This window comes from Ahaetulla prasina, chromosome 1 (genome assembly GCF_028640845.1).
Source record: "Ahaetulla prasina isolate Xishuangbanna chromosome 1, ASM2864084v1, whole genome shotgun sequence".
NCBI classification, from domain to species: Eukaryota; Metazoa; Chordata; class Lepidosauria; order Squamata; family Colubridae; genus Ahaetulla; species Ahaetulla prasina.
The window spans coordinates 330871580-330892984 of record NC_080539.1 but is presented as its reverse complement, the minus strand read 5'-3'; the positions used below and the strand labels follow the sequence as shown (position 1 = coordinate 330892984).

General features: G+C 33.7%; 1 protein-coding gene across 2 annotated transcripts in view; it reads left to right on the top strand.

The window, feature by feature from the left end:
* The window catches only part of PPP4R3A (protein phosphatase 4 regulatory subunit 3A), a 31285-nt gene extending 10447 nt beyond the window's left edge, over positions 1-20838 (top strand). The window contains exons 5-15 of one of the 2 annotated variants that reach the window (XM_058162567.1): positions 4961-5038; positions 5124-5240; positions 5631-5747; positions 9598-9729; positions 9828-9930; positions 10477-10635; positions 12044-12213; positions 14352-14494; positions 15600-15790; positions 16005-16231; positions 18404-19701. In XM_058162567.1, coding sequence (XP_058018550.1) covers positions 4961-5038; positions 5124-5240; positions 5631-5747; positions 9598-9729; positions 9828-9930; positions 10477-10635; positions 12044-12213; positions 14352-14494; positions 15600-15790; positions 16005-16231; positions 18404-18502 — 1536 coding nt within the window. In that variant the 3' untranslated portion in view covers positions 18503-19701. Of the gene's footprint in view, positions 1-4960; positions 5039-5123; positions 5241-5630; positions 5748-9597; positions 9730-9827; positions 9931-10476; positions 10636-12043; positions 12214-14351; positions 14495-15599; positions 15791-16004; positions 16232-18403 lie in introns of both variants that reach the window. The other variant, XM_058162569.1, reaches the window with a different exon arrangement.
* The last annotated feature ends 567 nt before the right edge of the window (positions 20839-21405 follow it).

Genomic DNA, 21405 nt, shown 5'->3' with positions numbered 1-21405 from the left:
TAGTAGTGTTCCAGAAAACCCCCTCTGGAAGCCATACTAGGCCGGAAGCTTCCGTGCTGCCATTAGGGATGGTCTAGGACAACTTGCTATGGCCAAGTCACCATGGCCAACTTGCTGTGGGACAACTCACTGGGACAATTTAATGCTGAAGTAATCATTTCATTTAATTACTTTTATTATTGGTGATCACATTATCTTCAAACTTATTGTAATTCTTGTATTTCCAGTTTGATTTAATTTTATTATTATTGACCACATTTCTGTTGAAATTAATTTAACTTTTGTGTTTGTTGAATTGGCTTATGGCAAGTTGTCCCTGGCAAATTCCCATTCCGTTCAGGGGTTTTTTAAAGTTGCGAACCAGGAATGAAAATGATAAACAATAGATTCATATAGCTGAAGGAGACCATGTATGTTTATAGTCTAATACTCTGCTTAGTGCAGGATCCATTAAATTACCACTGAACATAGCCAACTAGCCTCTGTTTGAAGAACAATTGACAACTTTGTGTGGCAGTCTCTTCCACTGTCAGACAGTTCATAAAGGAAATTCCATCTGATTAGATTGAAATGGTTCTGACCCTTTCCTCTGAGTTGGACAATAGAGAATAAGCCCATTCCAGCTTCTGGTGGTGCAGTGGTTAGAATGCAATACTGCAGGATTTTTCTGCTGACTGGTGGCTGCCTGCAATTTGGCAATTCGAGTCTCACCAGCTCAAGGTTGACTCAGCCTTCCATCCTTCTGAGGTCAATAAAATGAGGACCCAGATTGTTGGGGGCAATATGCTGACGCTATAAACTGCTTAGAGAAGGCTGTAAAGCACTGTGAAATGGTATAGGAGTCTAAATGCTATTGGTATTCTGTGTGGCAGCCCTAATTTAGATATCTTAAATTCTGGATGGAAAGTGGTAGCAGATTTTCATGGTAATGTCTTGGTTCTACTTGATCTGTAGATAGCATGTGATTAGTCTGACTGTAGGATCTCCTTAGAGCACTTTTGACCTAGACTTTAGATATCACATTGCTAGTGTTTGTCCCTGGATTTTCTGTTATAGAAGCTAAATTGGGAGACTTCTGATTGCTTCTTATTCATCCAATGACAGTTTGAGATTATAAATCTGTTGACATTATAGCTCTGCTCTTCTTTTACACCCAAGAATATCATTGTGGACCTTTTAGATTTATTTGTTGGTGTCTAAGAGGCAATAGCAGTAACCAATAGTGCTTTTTATTGCCTCCTTGTTATATTCCAGTCAGGGACTATCTTGAGTAATTGGATCTGAGCTATTTCAGAGTGCAATGTGCTTTATCAAGAGCAGCCTCTGGAGCTCTCAGTTGATAGAAAGTGGCACTTCCCAAATGCTGATGTGGCCCAGAAAATGTGAATCACTTCTAATTGAAATTGCCAAGTTTGTTTTCTTAACAATATGTCTGGAACCATGTGCCATCATAACATTGCATTAGAACAGATAAGAGTAATACTCACTGCTAGTAGCAACAATATTTGTACTTCAGAACAGAATATTTCTTCCTTCAAAAAAATAATTTCTACTATGCATTACCACTACTCGTTAAAATACTGTAGAGCAGACCATAATTAGCCCATCATCTGCTTGGCTTGCAGATACTTTCAGGACCATCCTTTTCAAATGTAATTGACCTGAAATACAACTTTCAGAGCTACTGAGAATTTTTTGTTTTGGGGAGGTGAGAGAAGCAAAGACCCAGAAACAGTCTCAAAACCAGATATCAACCTTAATGATTTTATGAATGCTTGTTAAGACAAGTGTTATCCAAGAACTAATAGAAGAGAATATATGGAGCTCAGGGTTGAACTGTGGAGTCCTTGGTACTCTCTGAGCATGGTTGTTTGTTGCAGACATTTCATTACTTGACTAGGTAACATCATCAATTCGGGATGTTATCAGAGAACCTGATAACAGGTTTAAAGAGCATGGGCTCTCTTGGTTTGGGTTAGGTTATTTATTACTAGGGATATCATGTTATTTTATTCAATTTTCATATTTATATTTACATTGTTAATCACTAGAAAATATTTGTGATTACAGCGTTATAAAAGTTTGATAAATCAGAAGTATCTACTATGAGGCTTTATGTGGAGATAATATGAATTTGACTGATGTACCATATGGTGAAAAATTGTCATTTCTTTTTATAGCATTTTTTTATTTTGAGATATGATTATAAGACTTTATTAAAATATAGTAGATTTTATTTCAAGGTATTTACTGTTTTGTTTTTTAAAGTAGTTTTATAAAGGTCAATGTGCTTAAATCATTTAAACAAGTCATATTTATTTTCAAAAAAAAATTGAAAAGAATATTGTCAGAGAGAGGCTAAGTATCCTCACATACAATACTGAATCTCCTTTGATTCTTAAAAGTTGGTTTATTTACCTTCTTTGTTACTATCTTGGATAAGATTAGAGGTTATTAGTAGATTAGAAGTAGAAAAAGTTAACATGCTACAAATATTTCTAGACTGTCATAATAAAGACTTGAACAAGTAATAGGGCTGTAATGTATAGGAATAAATGTGGAATGGTAATGTAATACAGTAGAGAACACAACATTTTAAAAAGTAAGGTAATATGGTGAATAGATATGCTGGTACCTGACAGATAGGAATTATTCTGATTAAAGCTCAGTTTTAATTAAGCTGCTACTGAGATGATAAATTAAGTACATTCTTGTTATTTGATACCCTCTTAGTATATATTAATTTCTACTCAAAGATAAGGTATGTGTTTATTTTCTAAGTATGACTATTACGAAGTATTTTTATTTTGGTTTTTTCTGATTAATGTCAATACTGTAAAATAATTGGATGATGATATTTAATACTAAAGAAGATGCAAAATAGAGAAATCATTAGGTGGTAAACCAGTTTCATTTCCAGTTTAAGTATGACAGGAGGATATTTTTTTCATAGGTTTAGAGCAGAATCATCACTAAGCAGCTTTTATATTGTATTACAAAACCTTGTTTATATTGTTTATGGAATAAAAACTAATCAAAATAATGATTTAATAAAATTAATTTCAATTAATGAAATGTATTTCTGAATTGTTTTTCGTAGATGTATTTTTTTTAAAAAAAGGGGAATTTCACCTGAGTCATCTCTTTTTCTTTATGTTTGCATTGTTTATAATCTAAGAAAGAAAAAATTGTTTCCCAGTTTTATCAATGTCTATTGTACAGGTAGCCCTCGACTTACAACAGTTCATTTATTGACTATTCAAAGTTACAACGCCCTGAAAAAATGACATGACTACTTTTCACACGATCAATGCAGCATCCTATCAGTCATTGATCAAAATTCAGATACTTGGCAACTGACTCATATTTACAATGGTTGCAGTGTCCCAGAGTCATGTGGTCACTATTTGCAACTTCTGACAAGCAAAATCAATGGGGAAGCTAGATTCACTTAACCATGTAACTAAGTTAACCATGGTGATTTAGTTAACAACTATCACAAGAACGGTCTTGAAGTGGGGTAAAACTTAATAGCTGGTCACTTAGCAACTGAAATTTTGGGCTCAATTGTCGTAAATTGAGGACTACCTATATTTTTCAGGATTACTATGGTAGGCATACCTTTTTATGATCAATAGTGGACATTCAGAATATTTTTTCTTGAGCCTGTATGTTATCTCTGTTTCATTATCTAATCTGTGCTCCACATCCTATATTCCTTGTACTTCTGTCATTGTGTTTTAGAGAGAAGGATAAGGGCTTGATTGGGGATGTGTACATTGACATCAACTGTAGAGGGATATCTGTCTCTACCATCTCCAGATACTGGTCATCTGTAAAATATATTTTGGTTTACTCCTTGTGATATCTGAGACAGACCACTTCTTAATATAGAAAAAGAAAGTATTATAATATTTTGAAAAAATGTATTTACATTTTAAACATCAATTTTAGTTATTTAAAATCCTCATTTTTATTTACTTGGCTTATGATACTATGGTATCAAAAAACTAAAGGTACTTTCTACAGTATTAATAAGAATGTCATGCCTTTAGATGCAATAAGAATGTATTTGGAATAATAAAAATAAGGAATGATATGTGTAATTATTAAAAATAAACCACCTGCAAAGAATAAAAGGATCACATTCTGAGATATGATGAAACAGAAGTGAAGACCATTGTCTTCCTTCCTTTTAGCAATAAACCTTATTCATATATAAAGTTCTAATTTTATTTGGTTTTTTGTTTATTAGAGATTGGCTTTTGATGGTCCATGTTACATTCTGAAATAGTAATAGTTTTAATTTAATATTCAAAAAATGTTATTCCTACTCTTTAAAACTGGTCCATTTTTAGTTTTAGGAATGGGAAATAGTGGTTAAAATAGGTCTAACTATTCAAATACCATTATCTTTGGATATTTTTAAATAGTATTTTGATTAAAGTGAAAATTAAAAAGCATTTTGCTTAAAAATATTTAAGACATCCTTTGAAAACTTAAAAATAACAGAAATAAACTGAAGAGCAATTTGGTTAGTTTAGAAATAGAAGTATAGTTAGTCTAGAAAGACATAATTTCTATTCATGTCTCTGCAAAAACTTTGGTAATATTATATAATGACTTAAATCTTGAAATACAATTGATCCTGGTCACTTCTTAAACGTTCACAGTGATTGAATTGTAAATCTTAGGACTGTTTCAATTCCTTTGATTCTAATGCTCAGTGATTTCTTGTTTAGAAAATGTGTGTGTTCCATGAATATAGACAGTATGTTTGACTTCTAAAATTAGTGGGAATTTATTCTTAGAGCAAAATGAAATTTATTTTTATATAGTATTTTTAAATTGAGCACATACCAATGATCTATATACTGTACTTGTCCTTTCAAATTACCAGATTTGGTTTTAATTCAAATTTCTGAACGTAATTTATGTGATTTGTGTTTTATTTTCGTAGGAAGATGAAAAATTCTTAACAGACCTATTTGCACAACTTACAGATGAAGCTACAGATGAAGAGAAAAGACAGGAATTGGTAGGGATGTTTTTATAAATGATTAAAAAAAGACAGTTGCTGTATTCTCTTTATTGATAAACATGGTTTTTTTTCTGTGTTTCAGGTAAATTTCCTTAAAGAGTTTTGTGCATTTTCTCAAACATTACAACCTCAAAACCGTGATGCTTTTTTCAAAACGTTGTCAAATATGGGCATACTTCCAGCACTAGAAGTCATACTAGTAAGTTTCCAAACTAAGTATCTTAATTTGTATAACTTTTTAGCCTTCTATAATATAAACAATTTAATTTTGGGGTGGAAATACAGTATTTTTGTGATTTATATTCTGTCCTATCATGATCCAACCAAGAAATAAAAGAGAACAGAGCAAAAACACAGGCAAGCAGAAAAAAAGAGGAAAAGCCTTAAAAACTCAAAGTTTTAGTCAGGGAACATATTTTGTTTCAGTCTTATACAAAACCATAGGAACAAACTAGAACTGCAATATTGTCAGAATGGAGAATATTTTAAGATTGAGGCAGTACATAGAAAATGAAATTATAAATAAGTGAATGAAAAATAAATTTTAGATTATGCCTTTCCTTCACAATCTGTTTTTATTTGTTTCCAGGGCATGGATGATGCCCAAGTACGTAGTGCGGCTACTGATATATTCTCATATTTAGTTGAATATAACCCATCTATGGTACGAGAATTTGTCATGCAAGAAGCTCAGCAGAATGATGATGTAAGTAGATGATCTTTGGCGATCCATCCATTAATAAGGAATATGAATAAAATTTGTTTCAGAACTTTTAATTGAGTTACTTTTGTATAACTTTACAAGTGGCTAACAGTTATATAAATTTGTGGCTCTCAGTTTTGCATATCATACAGTAAAACTGTTCAAACTTCTTGAGATGTGTTGGATTATAAATTTAGTAATATTTATTTAATTTGATGAAACTTTATAGAAAAAAAATCTCAAATGATCTGTCACTGACTTCCTGCAAGTGAGTTTATGGTTTAGGATTTAATTTGGGGAATATACAATCATCTCCCAAATTTATTTTCATAGCTCATATTTCTTTGTTTTCTCCTAGATCTTCAACTTTGGTTTAGTATTACTTATTTATCAGTACTAACCATTAGTGTTACAAATGAGATTTCCTTATATAGCTAGTATTTGCAAATCAATTTCTTTAGATTATTATTTGAGAATTCTACTTATTAACTCTAACGCTAATCATATTGTAATCTTCTTATGAGCAAGAATTCTTCTATTAAAATGTTTCTCCTCCATGCTACTAAAAGAAATATAGGTAGTCCTCAACTTAGAACTGCAATTGATCCTGGAATTGATCCTGTAAGTTGTGCCAGTCATTAAGTGAGTCATCTTGTGACTGACCCAATTTTATAACAGTTTTGCAGTGGTCATTAAACTAATCACCTTAATTTGTTAAGTGATTCATGGTCATTAAGCAAACCCACTGTCCATAATTGGCTGGTTTTGTGAAAGCCAGAAGTAAATACTTGTTTCCTGCAAAAAATGTCGTAAATCATGGTCATGTGACTATGGGGCAGTGCACATGACATACATGTGGGCCAATTGTCAAGCTCCCAAAATGTGATCAGAGAACCTTGTGGGAGGGACAACTGTCAGAACTTTGAATCCAGGTCATAAATACCTTTTTTAGCATCTCTTGGAATTTAACAGATTAACATATTTGGAAGGGACCTTGTAGGTCATCAAGTCCAACCCCCCTGCCCAAGCAGGAGACCTTACACTATTTCTGACAGATGGCAGTTCAGCCTCTTCTTGAAAGCCTCCAGTGATGAAGCTCCCACAACTTCTGAAGGCAAGCGGTCCCATTAATTGATTGCTCTCACTGTCAGAAAATTTCTCCTTATTTCCAGGTTGAATCTCTCCTTGTTCAGTTTCCATCCATTATTCCTTGTCTCGCCTTCAGGTGCTTTGGAAAATAGCTTGACCTCCTCTCTGTGGCAGCCCCTCATATATTGGAACACTGTTATCATGTCTCCCCTGGTCCTTCTCTTCACTAGACTAGCCATGCGCAGTTCCTGCAACTGTTCATCGTATGTTTGAGCCTCCAATCCCCTAATCATCTTGGTTGCTCTTCTCTAGAGTCTTTTTTATAGTGTGGTGACCAAAACTGGATGCAGTATTCTAGGTGCAGTCTTAACTAAGTCTTTATAGAGAGGTATTGATACCTCATTGAACTTCCAGCAGTCACTAAGGAACTGGTCATAAGACTACCTATAGGGGGCTACAGGTGAGCTATTCCTTCTCTCTCCAGCAGCCCCCCTTAGTTTCATTGCTGGTTGTGAGGAGGACAGATGTCTCATGTTATAGGGGAAAAAATAGAACTGCCACTGGAAGGGCTGAGCACTCCATCCTTTCTCCATGTACCGTCTATATACTTACATGTGTATAAATCCACATTATCTATGGTAACTGCACAGATATGCAACTGTACTGAAATGGCCTTCCACTTGAAAACAGTTGACTAATAATATACTATATTATTTTGATAAAACTGTTTCTTCAGATGGCATAGTTTTGCTATTTATCTTGAATTCTATTAGACAGAAAATATTAACAGTTATAAATCCAATTGATATGCTATAATATGGTACTGCTTCAATTGAGAGGTTATGATACATAATTTGTTAAATCCTGAAATACATTTCAATTTACAGTTGCATTTAACGAGTTGTTTAGTAAATAAAATGCAGTCTTTCCAGAACATGTAATTTAGATTATTTCAGTTAATATTAGCTTTTTGGGGAGCAGGGAATAGTTATCCCATTGAAATATTGCGATAACTGCATACTGTATAATTGGATCAACATTGTGTATTCACCAAAATACTCATTTTTATGTAAACTGTCTTAGCAAGTTTGGTTTGATACTGATCTGGTTTATGTCTTGCAGTTGTAATTTGACTTCTTGATTTTAGTTTAATGTACTATGAAAACTCAGCCAGTCTGTGCAAAAGCCCTTTTAGCCATGGTTCTTTCTATTTGCAGTAGCTGAGGTCCAAGAAGACCCCTATGCTACGATCAGCTTAATCTGGGGGATGTCCACAATTAAGGGCTGAGTATATTCCAATTCAGTTGGCTTGAAATCCACAGCCATTGTGTCTTGCTAGTTTCAGTCTGAATGTGCTTTTTGCCATCCCACTCTTAATACTCTTTAAAGACTGGCTCAGAGTATCACTATATCTCTTGTCAGACCAGGAGTGGATAACAGTGTCATTAGTATATTGATGTAATATATTGATATATAGAGGGCTGTGAAAATATTTACAGACCCCTAGCATCCTGGATAAATTGTTTCAACTCCTATCCTCAAAACGATGCTATAGAGCACTGCACACCAGAACAACTAGACGCAAGGACGGTTATTTCCCGAATGCCATCACTCTGCTAAACAAATAATTTTCTCAACACTGTCAAACTATTCACTAAGTCTGCATTACTATTACTGTTAATCTTCTCATCATTCCTATCACCCATCTCCTCCCACTTCCGACTGTATAATTGTAACTTGTTGCTGTATCCTTACGATTTATATTGATTGTTTCCTAGTATGATTTGATTGCTTATCTGTACCCTATGACTATCATTAAGTGTTGTACCTTATGATTCTTGACAAATAGAGCATATGCACCAAAGACAAATTCCTTGTGTGTCCAAACACACTTGGCCAATAAAGAATTGGTCTATCTGTATCTATGATAATAACTGCTGACAGATGATCTCTTCCAGCCGTTTTCATCCCCTGCCATCATTGATAGGAATCAGCCACTCAGGAAGAATAACTGCAACTTAGTGCTCCCGGTCCCAATCCTTACATCATATCCAGGAAAATATCATGACCCTGATATTGAAAGCCACCAAGAGATTCCATAGGACTGAATTCCCCCATTTCAGTCCCCAAAATGATTTTCTAACAGAACAGCCTTTATGGCTTTTTTTCCATGACTAGGTTCAACGCTAGTTGATAGAGATTCAAATAAACAGTTTTATCCATGATTCTCTGTTGATCATCTTAACAGTATTAATTGAAAAGAAAAAAATTGCAGACAAGACTATATAGTTGTCTAAAATAACCAATTTACTGATCTCTTCTTGAGGGGATGGAAGATAAATGCTTCTTTTTCAAAAATGGGTTACTTTTGTCTACACCAACTATTTCAGTCCCTTGCTGCATATTTCCTATTATAAATATATTACTTGTCAAATTGTGCAGTCAAGGTAAGTGTCTGTGGATCATTGGCCAATGACATTACATAAATAGTTTTGCTACCTTCATAGATCAAGCAATAAACAAATAATTATAACTCTTACTAGGATCCTTCTGTCTTTGTGGATGCTGTCTTAAAATCTTTTAAAATATATTGACCTTGGGACACATTTACTTTTTTTGAAAAGGTGCAATATTAGTGGATGCTGGTATAAAAACACAGTTCCGTTTGATTCACAAGTTAAGACCTCTTAACTGGAATTGTTTTTTGGTATATTTCACCTTTTAGTTATGCTTAATGTTTTTGGTGTTTTATATTTTTAATTAGGATATCTTGCTCATTAACCTCATCATAGAACACATGATTTGTGATACAGATCCAGAACTTGGAGGAGCAGTCCAGTTGATGGGCCTATTACGTACTTTGGTGGATCCAGAAAACATGCTAGCTACTGCAAATGTAAGCACAAAAATAAATTCTTACATTATTTTTTTTCTGTTAAAACATTAAAGGATTAGTATGCATTAAGTAGAAATTGGTTTCTTTTTATTCTATAGAAAACAGAAAAGACAGAATTCTTGGGATTCTTTTATAAACACTGTATGCATGTTCTCACTGCACCATTACTGGCCAATACTACAGAGGAAAAGCCTAGCAAAGGTGAGCCTTCAGGAGGTTTTTCCACTGTTTTCTGAACCATAAAATTAACAAGTGATGATTGCATATAAAGAAGAACTATACTGTAAGGATTATTGTTGTATCATACTCTGTTACATTCCTATTAGGCTTTAGGTCATAGACCTGTCCATCCTAATGTGTTCCCATTTTAAAGATATTTGATGTTACAGCTCGCTTGAATGTGTTTCATACAAGCCCAAATTTCCTGCTTATAGAAATGTGAAGTTTATTTAGCTCTTTATTTATATCTTAACTCTATTCTAGACACTTCTGCCAGTAAAAGAACTTAAGAAATAGCGGTGAGGGGGAAAAGTCTATGCTTTCCTCCCTTTTTTTAATGGTATTAAATTCCATAAAGTATTTGCTTTACATGCCTAACAATTGAGAGGAAAATTAAGTGGTACAATATAGATTGTGTTTATGTTTATGTTTAGTTTTTGCAGGTAATAAATTGTGAGCTATAAAAGGACATCTGTTGAAAATAATGGAAATGTATATCAGCAAATACATTATTTGTTTTGCTTTTAGATGACTTTCAGACTGCCCAGTTATTGGCCTTGATATTAGAGTTATTAACTTTCTGTGTAGAACATCATACATACCATATAAAGAACTACATAATTAACAAGGATATTCTTCGAAGAGTACTAGTTCTAATGGCCTCAAAGCATGCATTCTTGGCACTATGTAAGTACGAAGTAGTGTAGGCCTCTGCCTTTATATATTCACAGTCTTTTTAGATGTTTCATTTGTCTGTTGTTTTGAATGAAAACAGAAAACATGAAATAAAACATAATTTGTGTTGTTTTTTTTAATAGCACTGTGTGGTACTTTGAAATTCATCTCTAAAAGATACTCCTGAGCACAGCTTAGTATCTTTCTGCAGAACCTTGAAGCAGGCCTACTTTTTCCCAGAATTGTGTGGTTGCCCTCTACAGCTGCTTTTCCATCCTGGGAACAAGTGTTGTAGCCAACTCTTTTCATACAGTCTTTTAAACACTTTTTGGAGACGGAATCCAAAGTGCTGCACAGCCTTATTTTTTCTCCCTAATTTCTAGCTCTAAGTATTTTTTTATTTTTTTATATAATAGCTTAATACCTGTTATGAGTGGTATAAAGGATAGGGAACCTGATATTGAGATGCTTTGGGATATAATTTGCAAATTTCTACTATTGACCATAGTGATCAGACTGATGGGAAGTTGCTGGAAAGGACCCAAACTGCTTGTCCTTGTTCTGTGTACTTTTGCTCTTGTTAGTATATTTCCAGTGTCAACTGAGTTTGCTTCTTTGTTTTTTGCTATAATGTTGCTACATTAAATTAAGAAAAGACCCTATATCTACATAGAATAGCTTCTTTAAAAAAATTAATTTGCTCTTCCCTTCATGTTGCCCATCAAATCCACTTTGCAGAGTTGGATGATGTTTCAGTGTAGAATTTGGCAGAGCTACATATAGAGATAGAGAATGTCTCATTGCACAACTAGAAATCAATTTACACAATATTACATGTCTGTTATATACAGTACTACTTTTTGAAAATACACTCTACAAAACAAAATCATTACAAACGTCTTGACCAAAGAGTGGGCAGTTTTTATTCCTCAGTATTGTAGTTTTACCCAGTTGTATAGCATGGCCAGTTGTAAAACATACATTTACTAGACACAATAAATGAAGTTATGCACAAGCATTTTTAGAAAATAAAGCATGGGTTTTTTGCAGTTCAGTGTGGAACTAAACTGCAAAATTTTTGGAATTTTTGTCTCTTATCCAAACTTTTAAAAAGATAAAGAAAGCTGTTGAATCTCCAGTATGCTTTTTTTTTTCTTTTTTAAAATTCAGAATAGAAGGTAAAATTCCAAGAAGCACTGAACTGCAGAAAAACATGCTTTATTTTCTAAAAATATTAACACAGACATGCTTACCAATTCTTTAATTAAAAGAATCTTAAAATCTTAAAGTCAAATGAAGTATATCTGTGAATATGTAGGAAGTTGTCTGCAGATACAGTGTTACCTGTCTACAATCTAATCCTAGGACTGTTTTTGTACAAGATGTTTTCACTATTGAAAATATGTATTTTCTCCACTAGGTGCCCTACGTTTTAAAAGAAAGATAATTGGATTGAAAGATGAATTTTACAATCGCTATATAATGAAAAGTTTTTTGTTTGAACCAGTAGTCAAAGCATTTCTCAACAATGGATCCCGCTATAATCTAATGAATTCTGCTATTATAGAAATGTTTGAATTTATTAGAGTGGTGAGTATTTCTTTTTAGAGAAGAATGAATGTTGATACTTGGGAATTAAGTGAAGTTGACTTGCACGTATTCACATGGAAGAAGATGTTCACAAAGTCAGAAATACTGGAGATTAGAAATAGTGAATATTCCCATAATATTGATTGTGATAGAATTATGAGACTTTATATGGATTCTTTGAGGGAAACTGTTCCAATCACTTTTACCTAGAAGTAAGACTTATGGAAAAATGTCCATTAATCATTGTTATAAAGGCAGTGGCTCAGAAATACACAAATATGTAAAAATGGAAATCCACAATTTCTGTGAATCAAAAGATAGTGATTAATCTTTTGCCACAAAATAGGGTTCTACATTAGGTCAGGAATATAGAAGATAAAGAACTTTGTTTGATTGTACACAAGGAAATCACCATTCCTGATCTTTAGAAAAAATAATGTGTTGGGCTAGGGATTAATGAATTTGGATCATCTGACTTCAAGAGACCTGTGTTGGGTGCTGCTCCCAACAAATTCTAGCTAGTATTCTGCTCTTAAACACACAAAGTCCTAAGCAGAAAAAAATGTATTTATTTTACATGATGGCCCTAATATTTTTTTAATTGTTTTCTAAATTAAATCTCACATTGTTTTAAAAGTACTGAACTCTTTGAAAAGTATATTTTCTTTTATTTCCTTATGGAATGACCACAAGACCATGTAATTCCATGAATTTTAATTTTGCCAAATTGGAAGTTACCCTGTAAGTGGAATGTAAATGGAATGAAGATAATTCTGATCTAGTACCTCCTCTTCTGATCATCACTGACATACTAGGAATTAATGGTATTTAAGATAGAGGCTTATACATTTTTTTAAAAAGTACTTTGTATTATCAGTTCTGGAGGGCAAGTTTGATGTAGTAAGATTCTGAGTTAGAAGTGGATAGATCTCTGTTTTAGCCCTCACTTAAATACAAACTTCAGTTGAGTGGTTTTGGACCAGTCATTATCTCTCAGCCCTAACATGGAAAGTTGAAAACCATCCCAGAAGATATTGGCAAATCAATTATAAAAATTTTGCTAAGAAAACTCTAAAGGTCTGTCTTTGTAGCAGCCAGGAGTCAGAATTGATTCAGAAGGCTGTAATAACACCATTATAATTTGTATTAAAAATGATACTTTGAAGCCTAGATGTTTTGAGCAAAAATAAAATTAAGAAGCAATTTTATAAATTTTTGATGGATATTCTGTAATCTACAATGTTATTACTATGAATTGGGGCCATAGACTCATTTCTGCTTCTAAAAAAGCACTGGTTTATTTGACTATGTTGACATCCAAATGTAGCATGACGGATTCTTTCAAATAATTTGTTTTAAATGTATATTTTCAATTTGTTCTGCTTGAAAGAATGAAAAAATGCTAAGATTAAATGACAAAGTAAAAACATACTAAGCAGTGGTGTTTACTACCGGTTCGCTGGCTGTGCATGTATGCTAGACATGCATGAGCAGTGCACACCACACACCAAAGGCTAGGTGCACGCACGCAGTACACGGCAAAAGGAGGCATGTGGTAAGTTGAACAGCGTGGGGGGGGGTGATCAGCTGTGGTGTGCGATCTTTTTTTTACTTTTAAAAGCATTTTTTTACAACCTAATCGGCTGAAGAGGTTGTAAAAAAATGCTTTTTTTAAAAAAAGCCTCCTACAATCGCACAGCTCAGCTCGGATCGTCAGAGCCTTTTAAAAGCATTTTTTTACAACCTCTTCAGCCGAGGAGAGGCCGAGAAGAAGAAATGCTTTTAAAAGTAAAAAAAGGCTCTGACGATCGCGTGGCTCAGCTGGGCATGGGCGGGGGGGGCGGGGATTTTTGCTACCAGTTCTCTGAACCACCCACCGCCATCACTACCGGATCTGCCGTTCCGTTCTGAATCGAGAGCATTTCACCCCTGATACTAAGGTAGATGGACAGTTACAACTATTCCACTTCAGTGCAGTAGACCAGCTGTTTTCTGCAGTGGATAATTATGTTTATGTGGCTTATCAGTTATATGCATGAAAGACTACCTGACTTATTAACAGATCAGATATGTTTTATTATACGTTTTTGACCAAAATTGTATAGTTTTTAATGGATTAAAATAACTTTGTTTTCCAGGAAGACATAAAATCCTTAACAGCTCATGTAATTGAGAATTATTGGAAGGCACTAGAAGATGTAGAATATGTACAGACTTTCAAAGGTTTGAAATTACGTTATGAGCAACAAAGGGAAAGACAAGATAATCCCAAACTTGACAGGTTAGTGCACTCTGAAATTATTATTAGATCTTTGCCTATTGGAAATTTACTGAAAAATAGAACAAGATTCATAGTCCATTTATTGAAATGTCTTTTCTATGAATAGTTGAATGATCATTTGTTTTGAAACGGCAAGAATGAGAGTGGTGTAATAGCGTACTATTTTGGAGATATATTTTAAGTTTTTTTTTAAAAGTATTGTACAGAAACTAAACATATCCATACATTTGAACAAAATAAATTTTCTATATGAATGTTGCAACATACATTCATATTATTCATTGTCAAAAATAGAAGGTCCTGACAACTATTATATAATTTACTACCAGTATGGGGGTATAGGTACTAGATGCATATTACAAGCATAATTTCTATATATACCACTTATTTGGTGGATCCTCTTCAGTCATCTAAATAATGGAGATAATGTAGTAGAAATTTGTGAGAAAGTGAAAAATTGATGACATTTAAGCACAATCTCTTCGCTGACTTATGTCTTTTTAAAAATGCCTCTGAATTCCCAGAGTAATAGATACTTCCTTGAGGCTGCTAGGAGTTGGTTTATGTCATGTGTGTCAAACTTGCGGTATCACGTTGCCTTCACATGACGTTTTTCTCATTTGCGGAGCTGGGGCGGGCTTGGCCTGCACATGACGTATCTGGCCCGCGGGCTGCCAGTTTGACACCCCTGGTTTATGTAATGCCTGAAACTGTAATTATGTTAATCTGATCACAATTAGGCTTACTGATTTAGGAAACTGTTCTTTGTTTCTTATTGTACTAGAAAATAATTCAGAGTTGATTTACAAAATTTTAAATACATATTACAAATTCACATATGCAAAATAGAGCTGCAGTGCTTTATTTTGGAATAACCATTTGTTTGCGCAGTCGCTAAGTAACTAGGTCAGAAATGATAATGTGTCACATTAACACATGAGCACCTTCTCTTTTTCATTAATGACTGGAGTTAGTTTATTGGGAAAACATATTAAAGTAGTTGATTAAGTGTGTTCTAAAAATATTAGAATTAGGATTCAGTATGATACTCATTCTTAGCAGTGTATGTATATTATAACCTCATTACAAAATCATCCTTTTATAGCATGCGATCCATCTTAAGAAACCATAGATACCGAAGGGATGCAAGGACCTTGGAGGATGAAGAAGAAATGTGGTTTAACACTGATGAAGATGATATGGAAGATGGAGAGGTAGTGGTGCCACCCGCTGATAAAAGTAAAAATGATGAAGATATTATGGATCCTATAAGTAAATTTATGGAAAGAAAAAAATGTAAGTAACTTGAGGGAACATGTTACTAGTTGCCAGCCTTGTCCCCATCACTAATTCCCCTGGCCAACATGACGTAGAAAAGAACAGGTAAAGCTGCAAGGAGAGAAATGCTTCAAAAGTTAGAAAAGCCTTTAGATCATTTGGAGGACCATCTGTCTCCTGTTATTTCAACCCATTTCCAACTTTTTACAGCAGTGTTTGTTTTACATTCTAGTTAAAGAAAATGAAGAAAAGGAGGTCCTTCTGAAAACTAACATTTCTGGTCGCCAGAGTCCAAGTTTTAAACTTTCCTTCTCAAGTGGTACAAAGACTAACCTCACCAGCCAGTCATCAGCAAGTAATTTGCCTGGTTCTCCTGGATCTCCAGGATCTCCTGGGTCACCAGGATCTCCCGGATCAGTTTCTAAAAGCACATCTCAGATGGCAGCTATAACTACAAAGGTACTTTTTTCCCCTTTAGTCTGATCGTGCCTCAGTATTATATTTTCCATATTATTCAATCAATCCACACAGTTACTATTTTGCAAATAGAATTGCCATTTGTTTGAATAGAGTTTATGTTTTTTTCTCTACTTTTGTATCTGCTTAATAATTAACTGCTTTAAAATAATTATCATTATTTGTGTCTAGTTCACCTTTATTGTTTTTTTATTATCCATGTTGGAAATGTAAAGAATAATTTAGGGGTTCCCAACAGCCGGTCCGTGACCCAGTGATAAGCCGCAGCCCGGTCAGAGCCAGGCAGCAGAACTGATGGGCAAGCGCATAAGCGTGAAGCTGCATTTGTTAAAGTGGCACATGTGTGTGTGAAACCATCCCACTGCTGCCGCCAGTCCACCAAGCCAGAAAGTTTGCGGACCGTTGGAATAATTGATAGAAATTAATCTAGTAATGATTAAGAGATTAGGGTCAGGGCTCTCTGAGCTTCTCAACATGATGGTTAAAATTTTAGAAAATTTACAGAGGATTCATTATAGAGAATTTCATCTGAGGATACTAGGTGAAAACTGCCCTCCAATTTACCTTCTCCCCTCAGTTCTTTTTCAATCTCCAAATTATCAGAGACGTTGAGACTGTTCTATATTCTCTTGAGATAAATTGTTTCACCTTTGCTTTGGCTTTCCCATATATCCTGCTCTACAATAAAGCACTTAAAGAATTATGACCTCTTATTGGGGAGCGTGAAATAAAATTGAAAATCATTAGCTTTCCCAATGGGCCTATAGCTATTAAATCTTTTCAGGAATGTGACAGATGCAATAATAAGCTGGCATCTATGGGTGGGCATTCAAATGTGCCTTTCATATCAAATATTTGACAAAACATTTCAGACATTTATATCAATAGATCGATCATCAGCTGCTTTCATGAAAAATTGGTTTCTTGACAGCAGTCTTAACCTTTTGGTTGAATCAGTCTTATTTGCAGGCCAGCAAGAGCAATGTAATTTTCCTTTTGAAGTTATGAAACTCTTTCATAAAGGTTAGGGCCAAATCGAATAGGTTTTTTAAAATTGTTTTTAAATTGTATATTGTATTTACTTATTGTTGTTTTATCTGGCTGTAAAACGCTCTGAGTCCTTCGGGAGAAGGGCGGTATAAAAATTAAATTATTATTATTATTATTATTATTATTATTATTATTATTATTATTACTACTACTACTACTATTATTATTATTATTATTATTATTATTATTATTATTATTATTATTATTATTATTATTATTATTATTAGGGCCAATGTAATTTTTCCATCCCATTCAAGAGTGATTTCTCCATTCTCTCAAGATACACTGGCTTACTTTGTAGTTTGGACTGTATGTCTCCATTGGTTTTGGCATTTATTTGTTTGTTCTTGGAGACTATCAGTTTCACTTAAATGTATCTGCCCATGCAATCAGATCGGATAGAGTAGATATACTCCACATTTCTTCCCTTGAACCTTACAATCTTGTGAGATTTAGGAATCACACTTTTTCCACAGGTTTTGTACCCTGGGGAATGCCCTTTCCCTTGACATCCAGCAAGCCTCTGTCCTCTTGAACCTCTAGAAAGTCATAACAAACTGGCTGTTTCCCCAAATATTAGAATACAATAAAGTTGGATGATATAAAAAATTATATATATTTGTCATAGTCAGTTTTTAGGACATGTTGTGAACAGCATTCATTTAGTAATAAAGACAAAAATCTAAGAAATAAATATTCCAAGTTTGCCTTACCTGAGTGCTAAAGAGACATCCTTGTATGTTGTAAGATAAATAATAAACTCAGAATAAATTCAGATTAGACAGAACATGTGGTAGAGTAACAATTCATAATCTTTAAATTTCAGGCACCTTAATTCTTTACAAATCACCATTTACAGAGTTCCTGCATTAATATTACTTGGTGGTAGTTCAATGTATTTCTAATTTCTAATTTAAATACTGTAAACTTTAACTTGTAAATATTATAATTTAAATATAAATATTGTAATTAAATATTGTAAACATTGTGTTTTACAAGTTTATCAAGGTACTATAGTTCTACATGAAACAGTTTATTTAAACGGTAAATTAAATTTATGAATGAAACTCAGTTCAATTTACAAATGATTTTTCATTTTTTCAGAGAGGACTAGTTGGGCTCGTAGATTATCCTGATGACGATGAGGAAGAGGATGAAGAAACTCTACCTTTGACACAGAAAGCAAAGTTAGAGTCTTCATAATGACAAGTATGAAGACCAGTATGGATTATGATATAAACTAGGTTTCCGGATTTCCAGAGTGGGAAGTCCATATTAATAATAAACTAAAGAATTACTGTGTATAACACAGATCAACTTTAAAACAGATTCTGCTAATGAGTGCCAATTTGGCGGAGCAGAAGAAGAGGAAATACTACGCTTTATGGAAAAACATGCCTTTGACCTCTCCAGCTTGGACCACACATTGCCCTTTTCTCAGGGAAGGAAATGGAAAATACAACGCCAACAGGGCAGGAGTTTTGATGGTGGAATTCTGGATGGGCTGTTCAGTTGTTACAATCAGATTATGATTTCTTGGACCATGTACAAGATTTTGAAGAAAAGGCTTTTCTGCCATAATTCTTCATTAACTAAGAATGCCAGCAGTTTCTTTATATAAAGAGACCTGCCTTTAAAACCACACATTCTGAACATTTTAGTCAAACTTCAACAGATTTTAAAAACAAAAAACTTTTCGGGGAGGGCTCAACATGTTTCCTCTTTTTTAATCTGTTCCCTTTTGCCCTTTAAACTGCAGATTTTTGTTTGGATATGAGGGATATATCTATCCCTTAATTAAAAGATTGAATGGAATTCTAGATGTCACTTTTATGTCATAATTTTATTTTTATTTTGCCCCGAGTGTATGCTTGGTTGTTGAGTATATATTTGGGACCATTAAAATTTTTTGATGTAATATAATCTCACTGTTGTGCTGGTACCTGTTTCATATGTGTAATTCTGTTCTACATCACATTTCCTAATGTGTTTAGAATTTTATGGGAGATGGTATAGTTTTTATTGAAAAAGAGCAAATTAATCTTGCCACAATGTGCATACAAAAGCAATACTATTTTGTGACTAAATATTTTATATTAAACTTTACATCATCAACTGTCTTGAAACAATTCAGGGAAATAGGTTGATTTTTTTTTTTACCAGAAAAATACTTTTTAAGTAATCTATAAATATGAAATTAGTATTCCAAAGAGATTTTGAAATTTCTTAACTCGGAACATACTGGTATGTTTAAATTCAATTTAAAGTGGTTATAAAGAGTACAGTCATACTAACACATTTGAATTTTGAAAATAAAAAAAATTAAAATTAAGGATTACAGCATTAGTGGTATTTTTTAAAAGTGATTCCCTTTGGAATACCAGTTTTAATTTGCACATTATTCTGGGCTTATGACATTTTTATGAGAATTTAATTAAACTCATTCTTGGTAAGAAAGTAAGTTATTCTAGAGAGGAAATAGTTATCATTGCCTTATTGCATACTAGACTAATATCCCAATTAAAAAACTGTTATATAGATTTTATTTGAATGCACTTAGATCCTAGTCATCAAAATACAGCAATTTTTCTGTAAAAGTGCATGTTTCAAGTATGATTTATATCCAGTTTCCTCAATCCTTCACAGTTTAAAAGACTTATTCTTCAGGTTAAAACTTCGGATAAAATTCCAATGCCCAAATATTGTGCTTTACAAAATTGTCTTGGGTTTTTTAGATGTATTAGCTGCAAATTTGTATTAGATATATTTCCTGTTTATCCTAATAACTTAGTTATCCACCAATCCACCAGGGAATAAGGAGATGTCTATGTTGTTGCTTCCAGTGATTTACTATCCATACCATGGATAATTGTGTGCAGTGGTTGATGGCAAGCACAGGACTGTGTTATTGCTAAATTAACTTTTTCCTAATTTTATCTACTCAATGACAATCATCTTCTTGTCCTCATGAGATACTTACATATAGGTCAGGAAGCCATGGTATGGTCAAAACATGAAACTGAAACAGACTGCTTCCAGATTGGTAGAGGAGCATGACAAGGCTGTGTACTCTTTCCTTATTTATTCAATTTACATGCTGAAGCTGGATTGGAAGATGAACATTGCATGCAATTTACATGGGCACAAGTTAGACTATGTTTCTCCATCTATGATACTGCCCTTATCCTAGTCCAACATTTAGGTCATCTTATGTCAAATCTTCACATTCCAGAAAGTAACAAGTTTCATGCTTCATATATCACAGAGCAAGGAATCTAAACTTTGTTTAATTACATCTTCCTCCAAGGATGCCATACCAGCTTTGAAAATCATTGAGCGATTCCTAAAATGTGCTTGTATTTTAGGACAGAATACAGGTAATCCTTGCTTACCAAACACATTTGGGACTGGCAGTTCCATTGCTAAGTGCTACAGTTGCCAAGCAAAAAAAATCACATGATTGTACTGGACTTATGACACTAGAGAGAGTATTTGTAGCTTGGGTTGTAGGTTGTGGCAGGCATTTGTTCTCCAAGCTTGCTATTTAGCTCCTGGGATGTTTTGTTACCAAACTAGGTAACATCTTCAGCAGGATTTCTGGGTGAAGTATCTTGCTCATTTATATAGTCCTGGGTGGTTGGTTGGTCTTGTCACAAGACCAACCTATTTCACCCAAAAACCCCACTGAAGATGTTACCTAGTTTGGTAACAAAACATCCCAGGAGATAAACAGAAAGCTTGGAGAACAGACCCCTGCCAAAATCTTTTTAGGTATATTATGTGAAAGAAACCCAGTGACCTCTATGGCTGAGCAAGAATTTGAATTTAGATCTCTCTCATCAAAAGTTGAACACTTCAAGTGGCACACTGTCTTATCTTAAATGATTTTAGTTAATTTTAATTGACTTCATTCTTTTAAAATGCCTTGCATTTGAGAGGAAAGCGTCCCTCTTTATGAAGTTGTTAACTTTTTTTAATGAAAGTCAGCATAAGTAGAGGGATTAAGCTACAATTTTGACTTCATTTTCCATTCCAAAAGAAATATATTTCGTTTGATATTCTGAAGATAGAGAATAAAATGGTTATCTTAGTTATCTTTCAATTTT